At 42.6% G+C, this 17,523-nt stretch overlaps 1 protein-coding gene across 2 annotated transcripts in view; it reads right to left on the bottom strand.

Annotated features, from left to right (window-relative positions):
* The window catches only part of LOC311230114 (alanine--tRNA ligase, cytoplasmic-like), an 86,411-nt gene that overhangs the window by 18,637 nt on the left and 50,251 nt on the right, over window positions 1-17,523 (bottom strand). For both annotated transcript variants that reach the window (XM_084316281.1, XM_084316282.1), the window contains exons 14-18: window positions 16,474-16,680; window positions 14,398-14,582; window positions 4,244-4,352; window positions 1,746-1,859; window positions 787-993 (exon numbers count right to left, since the gene is read on the bottom strand). In XM_084316281.1, the coding sequence (XP_084172407.1) occupies window positions 787-993; window positions 1,746-1,859; window positions 4,244-4,352; window positions 14,398-14,582; window positions 16,474-16,680 (822 nt within the window). The remainder of the gene's footprint in view (window positions 1-786; window positions 994-1,745; window positions 1,860-4,243; window positions 4,353-14,397; window positions 14,583-16,473; window positions 16,681-17,523) is intronic.

The following is a 17,523-nucleotide window of genomic DNA, read 5'->3' as shown; positions in this document are numbered from 1 at the left end:
CCACTAGGAGCTGCCCAGTACAACCACAGTCTGACACTGTTGACCACTAGGAGCTGCCCAGTACAACCACAGTCTGACACTGTTGACCACTAGGAGCTGCCCAGTACAACCACAGTCTGACACTGTTGACCACTAGGAGCTGCCCAGTACAACCACAGTCTGACACTGTTGACCAGTAGGAGCTGCCCAGTACAACCACAGTCTGATACTGGTGACCACTAGGAGCTGCCCAGTACAACCACAGTCTGACACTGTTGACCACTAGGAGCTGCCCAGTACAACCACAGTCTGACACTGTTGACCACTAGGAGCTGCTCAGTACAACTTGGGGGTTAAGTGCCTTGCTCAAGGGCACTACAGCTGTTTCTTCCTGCTGGTCCAGGGGATCAAACCAGCGAGTTGAAGTTTGAATATGTCCTCCCGATGAGGTCACTGGAGGACATTAAACCCTTGCGTTGTGATTATTAATGCTGAATGAAATCATGTAGCAAAAAATAGCAAAATAGCTCTCTGAAGGGACATCATTTAATTGAGCTGTAATTGACACATGGATTCTGTTTCCTCCACTGAGTCATCACTGGAGGATATATTCAAACTAATTACCTCTCAATAATTGTCAGACTAAAATAATGTGTGCAGAACTGTTTATACTTCTGGGATATGTGTGAGATTATGTGCTTAATAAATCTGTATTCTTTTTCAATTAAGTGGCTGATTAAGACCTGGAAAGGGAAATCCAGAAATTCCATGGCTCATGGGAACACTGCAATTCCATGGTTGGCTCACCTTGGCAGAGGCCCCGGTCTCCATCTCCATAACTAACAGTGGTTGGTTGGGACTGCCGTCAATCATCTCCTTGGTCTTCTCCAAAACTCTCTTCTGGACATCGGCCTTGCTGGCACGGTCCAGATCATCCATCATCTTCTTCAGACCCTTCAGACTCTCCCTCATCTCATCCTTCTGCCACTGGGAGATCACTGCTGTACCTATCGACTACACACAGTATATACTAATAATATATACACTACTACTAATAACATTCAGATAATATATACAGTATTACTACTACTGCTGTATCTATGGACTACACACAATTTATACATGTTAATATATACAGTATTACGACCACTACCGCTGCTGCTACTACTACTATCACTGATGTACCTGATGGACTACACACAGTATATTCATGTTACTGTAATTACATATACAGTACTACTAGTAGTAGTAGTAATAATACTATTCAGGATCAGCCATATTGTGGCAGATCTTGAGCAGGTGCAACAGAGGAAAGAACTACAGCATCTGTTTGAGAGAAGAGTGCATTGTGTTGCAGTAAACTGGATGCCCATTCAGCTGTATTTCACAATAGCATCACTTCCCCTGTAAGTTGGCATGACACAGCATCTATGGGTTCTTCGATGTCTCTGGTTGTAAATCTTTGCTCTAGCTGTAGAACTGATCATGCTACACATTGATACAGCCTCAGAAAGACACTAATGTCAGACAGTAACATTGTCGGCGTTGCAGGGGGTTTTATAGGAGGAAGAACTATTGCAGGACAAATGAAGGGCAGTTCTTTCCTCTCTCTCCCAGTACAGTCAACTGACCACATACTTCATAAGTACATGTATACAGCACTGAAATAAACTTGAGTTCCATTATCTCTTTCTGGATGTCTTTGTTGGTGTGTGTGTCTCTCTCCGTCTCACACACACATACTCTCTCTGTGTTCTCTCCCATACCTCAGTGAGGTCTGCAATCCCTTTCTGTACGTCCTTGTTGGGGGCAGTCTGAGACTTGACCTGGTCTCCCAGAACTGATAGAGACTGACGTAGAGCATCAGCCTTCCTCTGGGCCTAAAGAGGGAGAGGGGGGGTTAGAAGGAGAGAGGAGATGGGATGAGAAGGTGACAGGACGAGATAAAAGAGACAGGCAGAGGTATAGGAGATGGAGAGGACAGAGGAGTAGGACGAAAGGAGGGAGAGATGAGAGATCCACGGAGAGAGGGAGTTATAAATATGAAGAATAAGTAAAAGACAGTAAATAACATCCGAAGTTAATGATTAATTAAGTAATGTTAGTCACGTAGAGCAGTACAGATCAATAAAATATGTTGCCTGTCGATAGCGACAAAATCCGTTCAGCGGTTCTCGAGTTACATGCCGGTATTTGAGGCTTGTGCAAAGTACACGGTATTGCGCAAAATACCACTCCCGACTCAGGCTGCAGTAGTTCCTTCAATCTGGATCCGATCTCGAAAATGATTGTGGATCGTTGTAGCCAATGAGTGTGGCTTCCAATGATACCCCATGTGGGGATATGTGAATCAGGGATCTAGGTGAACAACTAAATTATTTAACAGGAAGCCAAATGAATTGAAGTCTATGAGAAAACTGAGTTTTTCTTTGTACACAGTTTACCAGAATCACTCCTAATCACTCATTTCTGAATGGATCTTCATGAAATTAAGTACTACATAAGGCTTCAGACTATGGCTCCGTCTGGATTTGTAAGCCATACCACCTTCTGGGGAAATACTACCTCTGGACTACTAACTACTACAGAAAAACTTGAGTAACACGTTTTTTTTACAACTCAAGTTCAGACCTATGTAACTATTACGTTAGCACTAAAAGTGAATTTTCTTCTGGAATCAGAAACTTCTGAATGTCATCTTTCAAAAGAGACCAGGCTCATGCATGTGCTATAAGAATAAAGTATGTTGTTTTGGTTTGCAAAGAAAGTATGCAGTCCTCAAAAATGAAAACTAAAATGGCCAATTTTGGAGGCGCTTGCTAACAGGTTGAGGCTGGTCGATTCTAGTGGGTCTCTATGTGATACTAGTCTGTTTTAATGAGGTTGATAGCAAATAAATAACATATGCAGCTAATGATTAATCGCATGATAATCGTTCGATATAGAGCAGTACATATCAATAAAAGAGGCTCCTTTAAGGGCCCTTCTGAACGGGGAATCGGGCTGGTGGAGGGGAGCCCTGTGCAGGTAGGGAATGCTTTTAATTTACAACCCTTGTCTGTCAATTCTGTTCTTGAAGCACTCCGAGCCATTAACCCTTCCACTGCTGCACTACCAAAACGGTTAACCCTTTCACTGCGACAATACACAGAAGGTTAATGCTAGTCAAACTAAATTAATGTTTTCCAGAGAAAAAATATATTGTTTATAGTGACTTGTGTGAATGCTTCTGCTATGGAGAGTTTCAGAATACTACATGGTATTTGGATTGATGAGGGATTTACATTTAAATATCATGCAGGCGTTCTCGCCAGTAGATTGCGGCAAAAGATTGGCTTTTTGTATAGAAACAGAGCCAGCTTCCCTATGATTAGCAGAAAGAGAGTAGTTGAAGCAGTGTTCCTACTGTATCTGTTTTGGCTTACAGAGATGTGATTTATAGACATGCAGCAGCTTTCACTCTTAAGCCCTTAAGACTCAGTTTATCATTCAGCCATTAGATTAGATTTATTTATTTATTTATTTATTTATTTATTTATTTATGGTGTATTGTATCCTATATAATAAGGTTGGGTGGGCCTCTCTGGCAGAGAGACCTAAGTTGCATCAGAATCTGTTTCTTTATAAAGCCATAATAGGGGGCCACAGTGGCTCAGGAGGTAGAGCAGTCGTCTGGCAATCCGGAGGTTCCCGGTTCGATTCCCGCTCCTCCCGGGCAGCGTGTCGATGTGTCCTTGAGCAAGACACTTAACCCCTAATTGCTCCCGATGAGCAGGTCGGCACCTTGCATGGTTGCCTCCGCCGTCGGTGTGTGAATGTGTGAGTGAATGGGTAATATGTGAGTAACAAATTGTAAAGCGCTTTGGATAAAAGCGCTATATAAAAAAGCAGCCATTATATCATTTACCATAATTAGAGACTGTCCAAATTATATGACTTGCCCCTACATCATGGAATACCCTGCAGGAAACTCTGGAACTAAACATTCTATAGTGTGTCTATGGGTCGTTTTAGAACCTTAATGACCAATCACATCACCACACTATGTAATTGTTTTAAAATTATTTGTATTAATAATTAAAAATATAAATTATTATTTTGATTGTCTGATGTTTCTGTATTTACCAATGCACTATGCATCTCAACAGCACTGTAAATGAGTTCAACTACTAGTGTATTTATCGAGTATATGTTCTATGACTAGAAATACATTGATCCCCGGCCCTGCTATCCCTGTGGTATGAAGTGTATGTGTGTGTCTGACCTTCTGGGCCTCTCCTCCCGTCACGGCAACGATGCGACGGATGCCCTTAGCGATGGCCTCCTCGGACACGATGACAAACGGAGCAGCATGGGCAGAGTTCCGAAGGTGACTGAATATAAACAATAAACAATAAACATAATATCAATTAAATCAGGTTACTCCACAGAGTCTGAAACCATGACAAACGGAGCATGGCCCGAGTTCTGCAGGTGATTGAAGATAAAGAAAGACAACAACATTCGATTTCTCTATGAAAAGGTTTTCTCGTGGGATGAAACTGGCCTCTTAACAGCATTTAGACCTTATGACACTAAAGTTCTCATAGTAAATAATAATTAATAATAATTTATACTGTAAAAAGGTGCTATAGAATGATAACACTCAGCCACTAGATGTTGCACTTGTCCGGCAGAGTGGCTACATGAGTTGAGTAGAGCTCCGGACTCATGATCGGAAGATCACCGGTTCGAGCCCCGGTCAAGGGTGCTGTCGGAAAGTGGTGTTGTTGTCCAGCAGGGGGCACTCTGTTCCCAATCAGGTCTCTGACATCAAGGCCACCTAATCATCCCTTCCCATTACATTTACATTTAGTCATTTAGCTGACGCTTTTATACAAAGCGACTTACAAGTTCTGTACGACAAGTCATCAGGAAGGGCACAACTCTATCAGCTGAGTAACAATGTTCATCAAAGTGTTGAGTGCTACAGTGTAGGTTCGTTTATTAGGACAAGTGCATGACAGTAAGGTTAATTAGGGTTAGAATTGAATTATTATTATTATTATATATATATATTTTTTATTATTATTTCAGATAATGGTTGAAGAAGTGCGTCTTTAGTCGACGCACTTCACTGATATTCACTGATATCAATCCCTGTCTCCTGAGCCGTTCAGCCATTGTGTAGTGTGATGTGTGCCGGGTGCCAGTGTATGGCAGCCATTCTGTAGCCCGAGGTTGGGTGCTGCGCCTGCTACCAGTGGTGGTGAAGGAGGCCATTTCCACCCTGCATTATAAAGCGCTTTGAGTGTCTAGAAAAGCGCTATATATAAATGCAATGAATTATTATTATTAGAGTACCAGCATGCCATTTATCCAATCAGGTGCAGCCCATGTGGGGAGATGGGACATTCTTTTAATTATAAATTAATCAATAATTTATTTTGGGGGAAAAGCAATACTTTTAGGTCGCTTTCACACAGGGGCTGTTTGGTCCGGACTTTCGGACCAGAATTCGATAGTCCGGTTTTTCGGGTCTGTGTGAATGCGCGTCGAACTCGGTCCGCGGACCAAACAGGCGAACTCTAGTCCGCCTGAAAACGTAGGTCTCGGTTCGGCTTCAGCGGACCAAACGCGAACCAAATATAGGAAGTGATTATTATTACCACTGCTCGCAGCACTCACTGCAAAACAAGCACACTGCATCTAATCTTTCTATCTATCTATCTATCTATCTATCTATCTATCTATCTATCTATCTATCTATCTATCTATCTATCTATCTATCTATCTATCTATCTATATATCTAACTGTGCATCTTGGGAAGAAGGAAGAAACACGCGGCTTATTATTATTACCGAGGCGCACGGCATTAATAATGGATCAATGCCACGTCAATACTATTATTATTATTATATTATTATTATTGGTCTACAAGTTGTTTAGCGAGAGGATGGTGGTAATGTGCTTCAATAGAACAATGGATCAATGCCATGTCAAAACTCGCTCCGCTGATCTGGAGGACTCGCAGACAGCACACACAGACACACACACGCGCGCACACACAGGCTTGCAGCCACACACACATTTCCACTGTCCAATAGACAAGCGCCCTTTTCGACCGCGTGACATTGTTCAGAAGGTCTCGGTCCGCTGACAGATTTCTCTATGTGAACGCAGACGAACCAAATGAAGAATGCAACAATGTTGCAACTTCACCCCCAGAACCGCACCGAGTCCTCCAAAACTATATGTGAAAGCGACCTTATTTTGCACTTTTCTAAAAGCTCTGTGGATGTTTTTTTTTATAAAAGGTATATAAATGAAACTCTTATTGTGGCAACCCTCTCAGTCTCTACATATTGAATGGTAGTGGTAGAAAACTGTGGGGCTAAACCATGTACTTATAATATATCATGGGTTCAGATCTGGACTCATGCTGTGCTGTAGCAGCTCTTTCCCGTCTACGTTCCTATCTCTTTACTGCAGGGCAGTACAGTGCGACATATATATCGCACGTGCTACAGCAACAGCGGTCTGTGCGATGGATGGATTTACTTCAATAGCACTGGTGCGATAGGGATTCGGTTCATATAGATACTCTTATTTTGAAAATCCTGTAGCGGGTCTCATTTCTGCCCACGCGCAGCTCCAGCTAGGCTCCGAAAGCTAGCAACGTTCAGGTGCATATGATACTCTTATTTTGAAAAAACTCTTGTGACAACTCGACGAGTCATATCCGCCCTATCCGTGCTTTTGCAAGCAGAGCAGCGCGTTGGTCGGTTGGTGCGCACTGCTGCGTTAACACAGCAGTGCGCCTACACGTCCCGAAATAAGTCTGTGGTGTTTTTTTTTTCTCGCAACGGGTCAAATGCATCTACATGCTTTGCACCGTCGCCATTCCTTTATGCGCACATCGCCCGAAATTAACGTTTATGTACCATTACAATCACTACAACGTTAGCAAGCTAACAAGCTAATCCTGATCAGAGGCAGAGCCAGCAGACACAGTGTGGACTGGGGAAAGGGAAATGGGGGGGGCACTCTCTCCCCTTCCCTGTGTGTGTGTGCGTGCGTGCGTTTGGAAAGACGATGAAGTCACTAGTCAGGACTCAGGACAGGAGTATATTATAGTAAACTGAGGATGGACAGATAATGTTGATATTCAAATATAAACAAGTTTCGAGAGGAGTGGAAGTTTGAAGACAGACTAGACTACAATATGATGCGGGGGTGGTGAGTTGAAACTTGTGTGTGTGAATGAATGAAAACTTTATTTAACAGATTGCAGAATGGGTACAGTACAGTACGGCTCAATACACACAATTGTTAAGGGGATGCAGACCAGAGAAAGAAGTTTGTCTTGTTTACATCAGGGTCCCCCATTGTGTGTGTGTGTGTGTGTCCCAACCGACCCCACTTCTATGTTTCAATAAATTATTTGCATTTAAAACTATTAACGCTGACTCATTCCTTCAGTCCACTCAAAATTATGCTAATATTCCTTATGTTGTTTATGATATTAATTGAAAATAGCATATGAGAGTATCATAGTAATAATAACACATGGCGATATACTAAATGACAGCCAAACATGGCACTGCAACTAAATAACACAAATACAATAGGCACATTTGTGACTGTTACAAATATAACACGTTTTATACTTGTGCTACAAGATTTTGGCCTGTGCTACAAAACTATCAACCTCTGTAGCACCAGTGCTATGTGCAAAAAAAGTTAACGTACAGCCCTGCTTTACTGAAAACTCAAAATACACATAATGTACTTCCATTACTGAGCCCCCGTTATAGCACGAGTAATGTTGTGATGTTAGCTGTAAATAATTCATCTTTCATTCTGACAGTGATATCAAAACGAGTTAATGTTACATCTAACGTTATATTGTTAATACAAGGCTCAAACGCAGACCCCAGCAATCCCAGTGTATGGACTAATACACTGGGACTATTGCAATTTTTTTTTTTTTTTTTTTTTTGGTCTTTTTTCCCCCTCCATTTTCCTCCGATTTTCTCCCATCCCAATGTTAGTCGTATGCCAATTCCCAGTCCCTTCCTGGTCGCTGCGCACTTACCCCCCACAGTCAGATCATCTGGGAGAGTGGAGGCTACCACGTGCTTCCTCCGACACACGTCCAGCCAATCACCGCTTCTTTTCACCTGGCAGCGCGGATTCTCATCGAGAGGGCGTAGCGTGTGGGAGGACCACACTATCCCCCTCGAGTCCTATCCGCGCTTAGCAGGCGCCCCGACCGAACTGTAGGAGTCGCTGTTTACAACGACCCGGACCCACCCCGCCAGCTTCTCCCACCCTCTAATACAGCCAATTGTATTAGTGCAGACGGCCAGCCAAGCTGGTGACAACCCCGGAGCTGTGAGCTGGATTCGAACAGGCGAATCCAGCTCACAGCTCCGGGGCTGGTGACGAACGCAATCTCCGCTCGGCCACCTAACCGCCCCACCTATTGCAATTCTGATCGTATAGTTTTAATTTTTTTATCCACTTTTCTCCTTATTTTTCTCCCATCCCAATTTTATTTTTTTGTATTTTTTTTTTTAAACAAACACATAAACAAACATGACAACACAAGATAAGATATAGTTTTCAAGTTTCAAGTTTCTTTAATAGTTGTCATACAGAAGTACAGAATACTTTCATACAAAATGCTTCTTACTGTTATGCTCCAGAGACTGTGCTAGACAAGATAGTATCAAATAACATAGTATAGCATGTAATTTAGAAGAAGAAAATGAGGTCACAGTGTTCGGTATAGACATATGTACAATGTTCTGAGTTACCATATAATATACAATACTATGCAGTGTACTAATGTACAGTACTATATAGTGCAAAGCAGAAATGGGATGAGGTACAATTTAGGTACAATTTACAGTAAGGTGTACGAGTTGTAGTGCAATCCTTCATCAATAAATATAAAGTGTGGGGAGTGGGTGCTACAGTGTGTTTGTTTAAAGTGGGTGTGTGCTATAAAGTGTGTGGAGTGGGTGCTACAGTGTGTTTGTTTAAAGTGAGTGTGTGCGTGTGGATGTGTGTGCTATGTGCGTTTGGTGGTTGTTGTTGTGTAGTGTTCATTGTTCGTTTAGCAGCCTGATGGCCTGGGGATAGAAGCTTCTTCTGAGTCTTTCTGTGCTCGCCTTGAGACTCCGGTATCGCTTGCCTGACCGCAGCAGTTCAAAGAGGCAGTTGTTCGGGTGACTGGAGTCTTTAATGATTCTCTTAGCCTTGCCCTTGCAACGCTTGTTGTAAATGTTCTGGAGGGTGGGGAGCCCCCCTCCAATTGTGCGTTCGGCTGAACGTGTCACTCTTTGTAGTCTGCTTCGGTCTTGTGCAGTGCTATTCCCAAACCAGGAGGTGATGTTGCCGGTCAAGATGCTCTCTATTGTACATGAGTAGAAGTTCTTAAGGATCTTCTGACTGACTTGGAACTTCCTTAGGCGCCTGAGGAAGTAGAGGCGTTGTCGTGCCTTCTTCACAACACTGTCAATGTGTGTGGTCCATGTCAAGTCCTCGGATATGTAGGCTCCGAGGTACTTAAAGCTGTTGACTCTCTCAACCGGTGCCCCGTCGATGCTGAGGGGGCTGTAGTCCTTGACCCCCGACCTCCTGAAGTCCACAATCATCTCCTTTGTTTTGCTGACGTTCAGGGAGAGGCTGTTTTCCTGGCACCATCCCGCCAGGACCTTGACCTCTTCCAGGTAGGCCCTCTCGTCGTTGGCAGAGATCAGGCCCACCACCACTGTGTCGTCAGCAAATTTGATGATTGTATTGCTACTCCGCTGAGCCACACAGTCGTGTGTGTACAGGGAGTAGAGGAGGGGACTCAGAACACAGCCCTGGGGGGCCCCTATGTTGAGGGTGATGGATGAGGAGGTGCAGTTGCCTGCTCTATATACAAGCATTAATTAACAGTGCACATCCAATGAAGTCACCAATTAGTTAAATGTCTTATACAGCAGGGGTTCTCAACCTTTCTGCTGCCAAGGCACCCCTGTGTTCAATAAAATATTCCAGGGCACCCCTACATACGATAAAGACTTTTTCGGTCCTGTCTTTTTTGCTACAATGATGATACAATGATTCTTTATTTGCCGTGCTGTCGTTGAGATGTTTTGTTGTTTGTTTATCTTTGTTGCTTGTTGGTGAATCTGCAAATATGAATTGCCCCACGCGGGATCAATAAAGTTGTCTGAATCTGATGACAAAAGTGCTTGCTTTCAAAATAATGTTTATTTAAGAAAAAACTGAAAATCATGTATTTTTTTTTTAATACAGAAGAGGATCACTAAAGTGCTATCTGTTGCAGCTGCACTGTTCTCCATAAAAATAGCATATTTGGATACGTTTGACAATTTCTCAAAAACAGAAAATCATGTATTTTTTTTAAATACAGAAAAGGATCACCAAGTTACCATTTCTCAAAAAATATAAATAAATACAGAAAATAAGCACTCGTTCACTCAGTGGACATTTCTAGCTCAATGCGAGGTCCGCTGCTGCTGGCTAATAATACGGTCAATACGTGGGGAGATCTTTGACAAGGCAACACGCATGTCATCATCAAGGCTCAACTTGGCCCTATATTTTGTTTTCAGAGCTGTCATGGATGAAAAGCCAGCTTCACACAGATATGTGGGGCTGAATGGTATCAACACCTTAACTGCAGCATCATGAGATACTTGGTACTCAGCACCACACTCTGAAACTAGCTCTCCAGGTGGTATCAGATGAGATTTCAATGAGTTCTTCCAAGAGTTTGGATGGAGATGTGTCAGGAAGCTTTGTCTCAATGTTGTCTGTAAAGTCTTTTTTTATCCAGAGTGACTTAATGATTTTCAGATTTTTAGAAATGGTCAAACTTATCCAAATATGGTATTTTCATGGAAAACAGTGCAGCTGCATCAGATAGCACTTTAGGGATAATTTTCTGTAATCCAAAAAATAATTTGGATTCACTATAAAGTGCCTGTTCACTATAAAGTGCCACGTTTTGATATATTGAGCTTTAAACTTTAAGTACATTTTTTGGAACACGCAACCTAAAACACCTTCCTCTCCCAAACCGTTCCTGCAATTGTTTTATGTTGCATGATGATCATGGATACATTTATTATGTATGGTATTTTTTATGTTTAAATATCAACATAATCTGTCTGTCCACCCTCAGTACATTTACTATCAATATAATATAGTAGTCTGACTTCATCATATATTTTCAAACGCACACACATAGAGGGAGAATGCCCCCCCCCCTCCTTCCCAGTCCTCCTTCCAAGTCCCCACCCTGCTGTTCTCTGTCGCTCTGAACAGGGCTTGTTGTTAGCTTATGCTAAAGGGACATTAATTCCGGTCTTAAACACAACGTGGCCACAAAGGAATGGCAAGGATTGCAAAGCATGTTATATGCATTTGACCCGTTGCGGAATAAAACAGCAGGGATTTGTTTTGGGTCGCAAAAACACTATCCTTGCTGTGTTTCAATGTCCGCGTTCCAGATCCAGAGTACGCTACTACTGCTGAGCTGAGAGACGCAGCTCACTGCTCAGCCTGCTGTGTTGAGATGCATCCTTATTGGCTGTGTGCTGTAGAGCGGATATGAGTCACGACACCACGGAGTTTCAAAATAAGAGTATCATAATGACCTAAATGTTGCTAGCTTTCGGAGCCTAGTTATTTAGCTGGAGCTGCGCGTGGGCAGAAATGAGACCCGCTATAGGATTTTCAAAATAAGACTGTTGTCATTCTATATTTTTAAAGAACATTGCCAGGCATCTCGCGGAACCCCTGGCAGCTCTCCGCGGAACCCCTGTGTGCCGGGGAACCCCTGTTGAGAACCGCTGTTATACAGGATATACCCCTAATACCTGCTATCTAATACCTTACACACATATGCTCCAGCTCGTACCCCCCCTCACGGACCCCCCATTGGATAATCCATCCATTTTCCCTCGCTCCTAACCAGACACTACCATTATATGCTAGCTTTTATTCTCTCCACCACTTCTAACCACATTGTCATTTTGGATTCATTGAGACCCAGAATTCTTGCTGTAGATCCCAATTTTCATATTGCCAATTCTCCCCTCCCCTGTCTTGAACGTTGCTACACTATGCCCCCCACTGGTCGGCTGTAGTGAGGATAGAAGCCTTGCATCACGTGTCCCCTCCGGTACACGAGGAGGCAGCCTGTCGCATCTTTTCACCAGACAGTGCGGACTCTCAGTGGCGAGGAGTAACGCGTGGGAGGCTCACGCTGCCCCCGATACTTCCTGTTTCTGCTGTACAGGCATCACCCAACCGACCTGTAGGAGTCGCTGTCCACAACGTCCAATCCCCACCCATCGACTTTCCACCCGCTACCTCTGCCAATTGAGATAGTATGACGACTGGCCCAAGCCGGAGGCAACGCTGACTTGGGGAGTCGAGACCGGAGTCTCTTGCATTGGTGACAAGCGCAATCTCCGCTGCGCCACCCAGCCGCCTTCTGATCGTATAGTTTAAGATTAATGTTTTGCAATCGCCATGGTTGTTTTGATCATAGACGCCTAAGTGATCACATAAGCATCTGTTGATCGCCAAGATTTGTTAGCCATCATTAGCTTGTTAGTGTGTGTATATATTAGAGGTGGGCATAGATTTTCTTTTTTAATCTAGATTAATCTATCTGCAATCCTGGAGTTAATCTAGATTAAAATGACCCAAAAAAAAATAATAAAAAAAAATAAGTTCAAAATATGTGTGTTCTACCCAAATAATGACCAGAGGAGATTTATCCTCTCCTCTTCATCTGAGGAGTCACTAGCTGTTCTATCTCCTTGTTCAACAGCATGAACATGTCTCTTCTTTTTGTAATTTCCAGTGTTTCTTTTAAAACCAGACTTATCTAAATTTTCTGTGCCCTTCTAATTTTTTTCCACAATTACAACAATCCATTTCTTTACACCAACATGTTGGTGCAAGATGTCCTGTTTTTCCACAACGAGAACACGGACCCTGGCCACTTTGCCCGTCACTGACCTTGTGCCCTCTACTGGTCGTTGCGTGTAACTGCTGGGCTTCCTTCGATGCCATTTCCATTGTTACACTGATATTGACAGCTCTCTCCAGTGTCAAATCACTCTGTCAGTAGTTTCTTCTGTGCACCTTCATTTCTTAATCCACACACAAGCCTGTCTCTCAATCTGTCTTTTAGTGAATCTCTAAATTCACAATGCTGCTGACCGGTTGCTCACACACAGACTGCTGCAGAAGCAGGTTTCTCAACAAATTCAGTGTAGCTCAAGCTCAGTGTAACAGTTCCATTGCTCCACACTGTCATCAAACGGTCCAATATTTCTAATAACCCAAGCCATTTCTGTTGTAAACACTCACGATAGTCCAGTCGATCCTTCCTTTAGTGTGTCAAGTGGATTCTTCTTGTAGATGTTTCCAAGTGCCGGGCAACTTGAGCTAACATGCTAACTCGCTAAGCTAACGTTAATAAGGTAAACAAACGTCCCGACGGACTTCTTCTTTCTTGCATTGCGCAGATTCAGACGTCCTCATCGCCTAATTGCGTTATATCCTGAGGACTTCTTAACCTCACCTGTATAACAATGATTACCAGACCACTACTTTAGTTTGACACATTATTCCGACTACAGCTCAGGTACATACTGTGCAATCACTTCCGGGTACCACAACGTCACGCTGGGAACTACGGCAAGTATTTAAGGACAATACATCACACTAATGTGTGGCTCCCAGACCCAACTTTGAGAAATAGACTAATGGCGTCAATTGTATTATCGCGCGATAATAGTCCGGCGTTAACGCAGCCCGTTAACGGCGTTAACGGCCCAGCTCTAGTATATATATAAGACACACTTCTTCAATCAATATCTGAAATGAAATATTAAGTATTATTATAATTTTATATATATATTTTTTTAAATAATGTTACACTCATGCACTTGTCCTTATGTCCTAATATACTAACCTACACTGTAGCACTCAACACTTGAACATTGTTACTCAGCTGATAAGAGTTGTACCCTTCCTACTGACTTGTCGTACAAAACCTGTAAGTCGCTTTGGATAAAAGCGTCAGCTAAATGACAAAATGTAAATGTATATATATCTTGAGTATGTCCAGACTCTATCGACCCATATCACATGACGTGGGTGAATCCAGAAAGAGAGAGAAGGCGCCGAAAAATAATGTGTCGGTGCCCTCTTGAGGCAGAGGGATGAAACATATAATGTTAATAATGTTAGAAGATTAGATTCGATTCAGATTTATTGGACAGGTGCTTTTGAGACCTTAAGTGTCAACCCCTGGATCTACGCTATTATCCCACTGTAGTGACCCATCGCTGCTGAATGACTACAGAACCAACATCAGTCGGAAGACTCACGTTCCACCGCAGAACTCGATGGAGGTGAGCGACCCGGCGGCGCTGTTTGGGTCAGCCAGTAGATCCTGGACGGGGATACCGATGGACACCACTCGGACCGGGTCAGGGTAGGTCTCGTCGAACACGGCCCTCAGACCCTGGATGGCCTTGGCTTCAGCAAGCGGAGTATCCATGGCGTACACAGGCTGGAGGAGGAGGTATTTTTTGTACATTTTAAAGTTAAATGCATCAATCTGGTGAACTTTGAGAGCAAAATAAAGAGGATAGATCTATGATGAACTTTGTGCTCAAAACACAAAATCGACTAGACTACTAGAGCAAACATTTGAGCCATCAAAGAAATGAAGCAAAAGTGGTTACCTGTGTTGAACTGGTTTATTTTTTAGAAAAAAAAAATATATATACTGGATTACTATTACGACTACTACCACTGTCAATTATACTACTGATACATCCCTATTGGCAAACTTTATATTAAATATTTTTTTAAATAAAAATAAAAATAAAAAATTGTATTAAATTTTTCCGTTGGTTCATTATAAAACTGTGACAACAAAACGAGCAGTTAGTAAAGTATGAATTAGTAAAGTTAATATAGTATGATCTGATGATGAGTAAAAAGGGGTGGGATTAAATAAGTGTATGCTTCTTCCCACTCCTTATCAAATATGTAAATTACCACAAAAAGAAATTTATTTAAGCGGCTGGGTGGCGCAGCGGACTAAGCGCTCGTCACCAACGCGAGAGACACTGGTATCGAATCCGGCTGTCAGCGTTGCCTCCGGCTTGGCCGGCCGTCATACTGGCTCAATTGGCAGAGTCAGCGGGAGGGAAGCCGGTGGGTGGTAATCTGGTCGTTGTAAACAGCGACTCCTACAGGTCGGTCAGGGCGCCTGCACAGCGAGGAAGGGAGATGGTGAGGGTAGTGTGAGCCTCCCACACGTTACACTTCGCCAATGAGAGTCCGCGCTGGCAGGTGAAAAGAAGTGGCTGGCTGACTCTGCATGTATCGGAGGGGACATGTGATAGTATCTATCGACCCTCCCTAGACCGACCAGTGGGGGGCACATGCGAGCAACGACCAGGAAGGGGAGGGGGGAATTGGCATGACGACTAAATTGGGATGGGAGAAAAACAGAAAAAAACAGGAGAAAAAGTGGATAAAAAAAATATATATATATATATATTTGTTTGACGTTTGTTTTTTGTTAGTTGTATACATTTATTATTTGAATGGCTTAAGGCTATTATGTACTTGTTTGTTTGTTGTTGTTGCATATTTGAAATACACTTCAATAAAATAAAATCAATTAGTGAGGTGTATATGGTCATATGGTTAGAACTAGGGATGTCCCGATCCGATCACGTGATTTTCAGAAGATCGGGATCGAAAAAATAAAATAAAAAATCAGGATTTTTTTTTATTAAAATTTTTTTTATTTATTTTTTTTATTCAACAAACATGACCATGTTCACGTCTTAAACTCATACTGAGGCCTTAGTTTTGGTTTTAAATTGCATATCATCATTCATTTATTTATTGTCACACAGAGCAGAAGAATTTTGCCAAAACAAACGCATTTCGTTTGATTTAATTATACATCCGCATTTCATTGTATACTTGTATGCCGTGACAAATAAAACTCTTGACTTGAAAAATACATCAAATGATTTATGTCAAGGATGAGGGACATCCACTAGTTGCAGAACTTGCAGTCACCTGATTTCTACAGACGATAGCGCCATTGCTCTCATGATCTCATCACTTGAATGAAGTAAACTTTTCACCTGGATAACGTCAACATTCAGGGTGAATGTAATGTGAGAAATTGGGATGGGAGAAAAAAAGAAAAAAAAAAATATATATATATATATATATATATATATATATATACGGTATATATATATTTTTTTTATTAATACTTTTTTATTTTTTCGGATCGGGAAAGATCGGTATCGGTAGATACTCAAAATCACATGATCGGGATCGGATCGGGAGCAAAAAAATGTGATCGGGACATCCCTAGTTAGAACTATGGGCCCCGATTCCTCAGTGTATTCCTGGCGTCGCCTCACCTTGGCGTCTCGGATCATGGCGCAGGCGATCTCCTCTGTGCGGCGGACCTCCCCCGTGCTCAGGGCTCCCTTGGCGGTGAAGTCGAAGCGCAGGCGATCAGGGGCCACAAGGGACCCCCTCTGATCCGCCTCGCCCAGGACTCCCCGCAGGGCAAAGTTCAGGATGTGGGTGGCTGTGTGGTTGCTCATGATGGGCGTACGGCGGGCCTGGAGGAGACGGTGCATTAGGACTGAAACATGGAGAGATGTGCTAGACAGCATTTTATTTCATTCGTGTAAATAAAGTAGTCCATTAGTCCTTTGGTTTATTGGTCCATTAGTCTATTAGTCCTTTAGTTTATTAGTAATTGAGTTTATTAGTATAGTCCTTGAGTTTATTACTATATTAGTAATTTAGTTTATTAGTCCATTATTCCATTCGTTCATTATTCTATTAGTCCTTTCGTTTATTAGTCCATTATGTCATTAGGCTATTAGTCCTTTAGTTCATTAGTCTATTATGTCATCATTAGGCTATTAGTCCTTTAGTTCATTAGTCTATTCGTAATTTAGTATATTAGGTCGCTTTCACATATAGTTTTGGTGGACTCGGTGCGGTTCTGGTGGTGAAGTTGCAACATTGTTGCATTCTTCATTTGGTTCGTCAGCGTTCACATAGCAATTTGTCAGGCGCACCGAACTTTCTGAACAATGTCACGTGGTCGAAAAGGGCGCTCGTCTATTGGACGGAAATGTGTGTGTGGCTGCGAGCCCGTGTGTGTGCGCGCGCGCGCGTGTGTCTGTGTGTGGACTGCGAGCCCTCCAGATCAGCGGAGGCGGAGTTGTTTATTTTGACGTGACATTGATCCATTGTTCTATTGAAGCCCATTACCACCATCCTCTCGCTAAACAACTTGTACACCGCGTTGTTTTTATGAGTGCCCACAAGTAGCTGTTTTATTTGGTCTTCTGCCCATATGTGTACAGTGTGCTTGTTTTGCAGTGAATGCCGAGCGCCTCGGTAATAATATAATAAGCAGCGTTTTTTCTTCCTTCTATCCAAGATGCACA

The sequence above is a fragment of the Notolepis coatsorum genome, assembly GCF_963971535.1.
Source record: "Notolepis coatsorum genome assembly, chromosome: 6".
Lineage (NCBI taxonomy): Eukaryota > Metazoa > Chordata > Actinopteri > Aulopiformes > Paralepididae > Notolepis > Notolepis coatsorum.
Note: the sequence above shows the minus strand (reverse complement) of the source record. Positions and strands in the feature narration are given on the sequence as shown.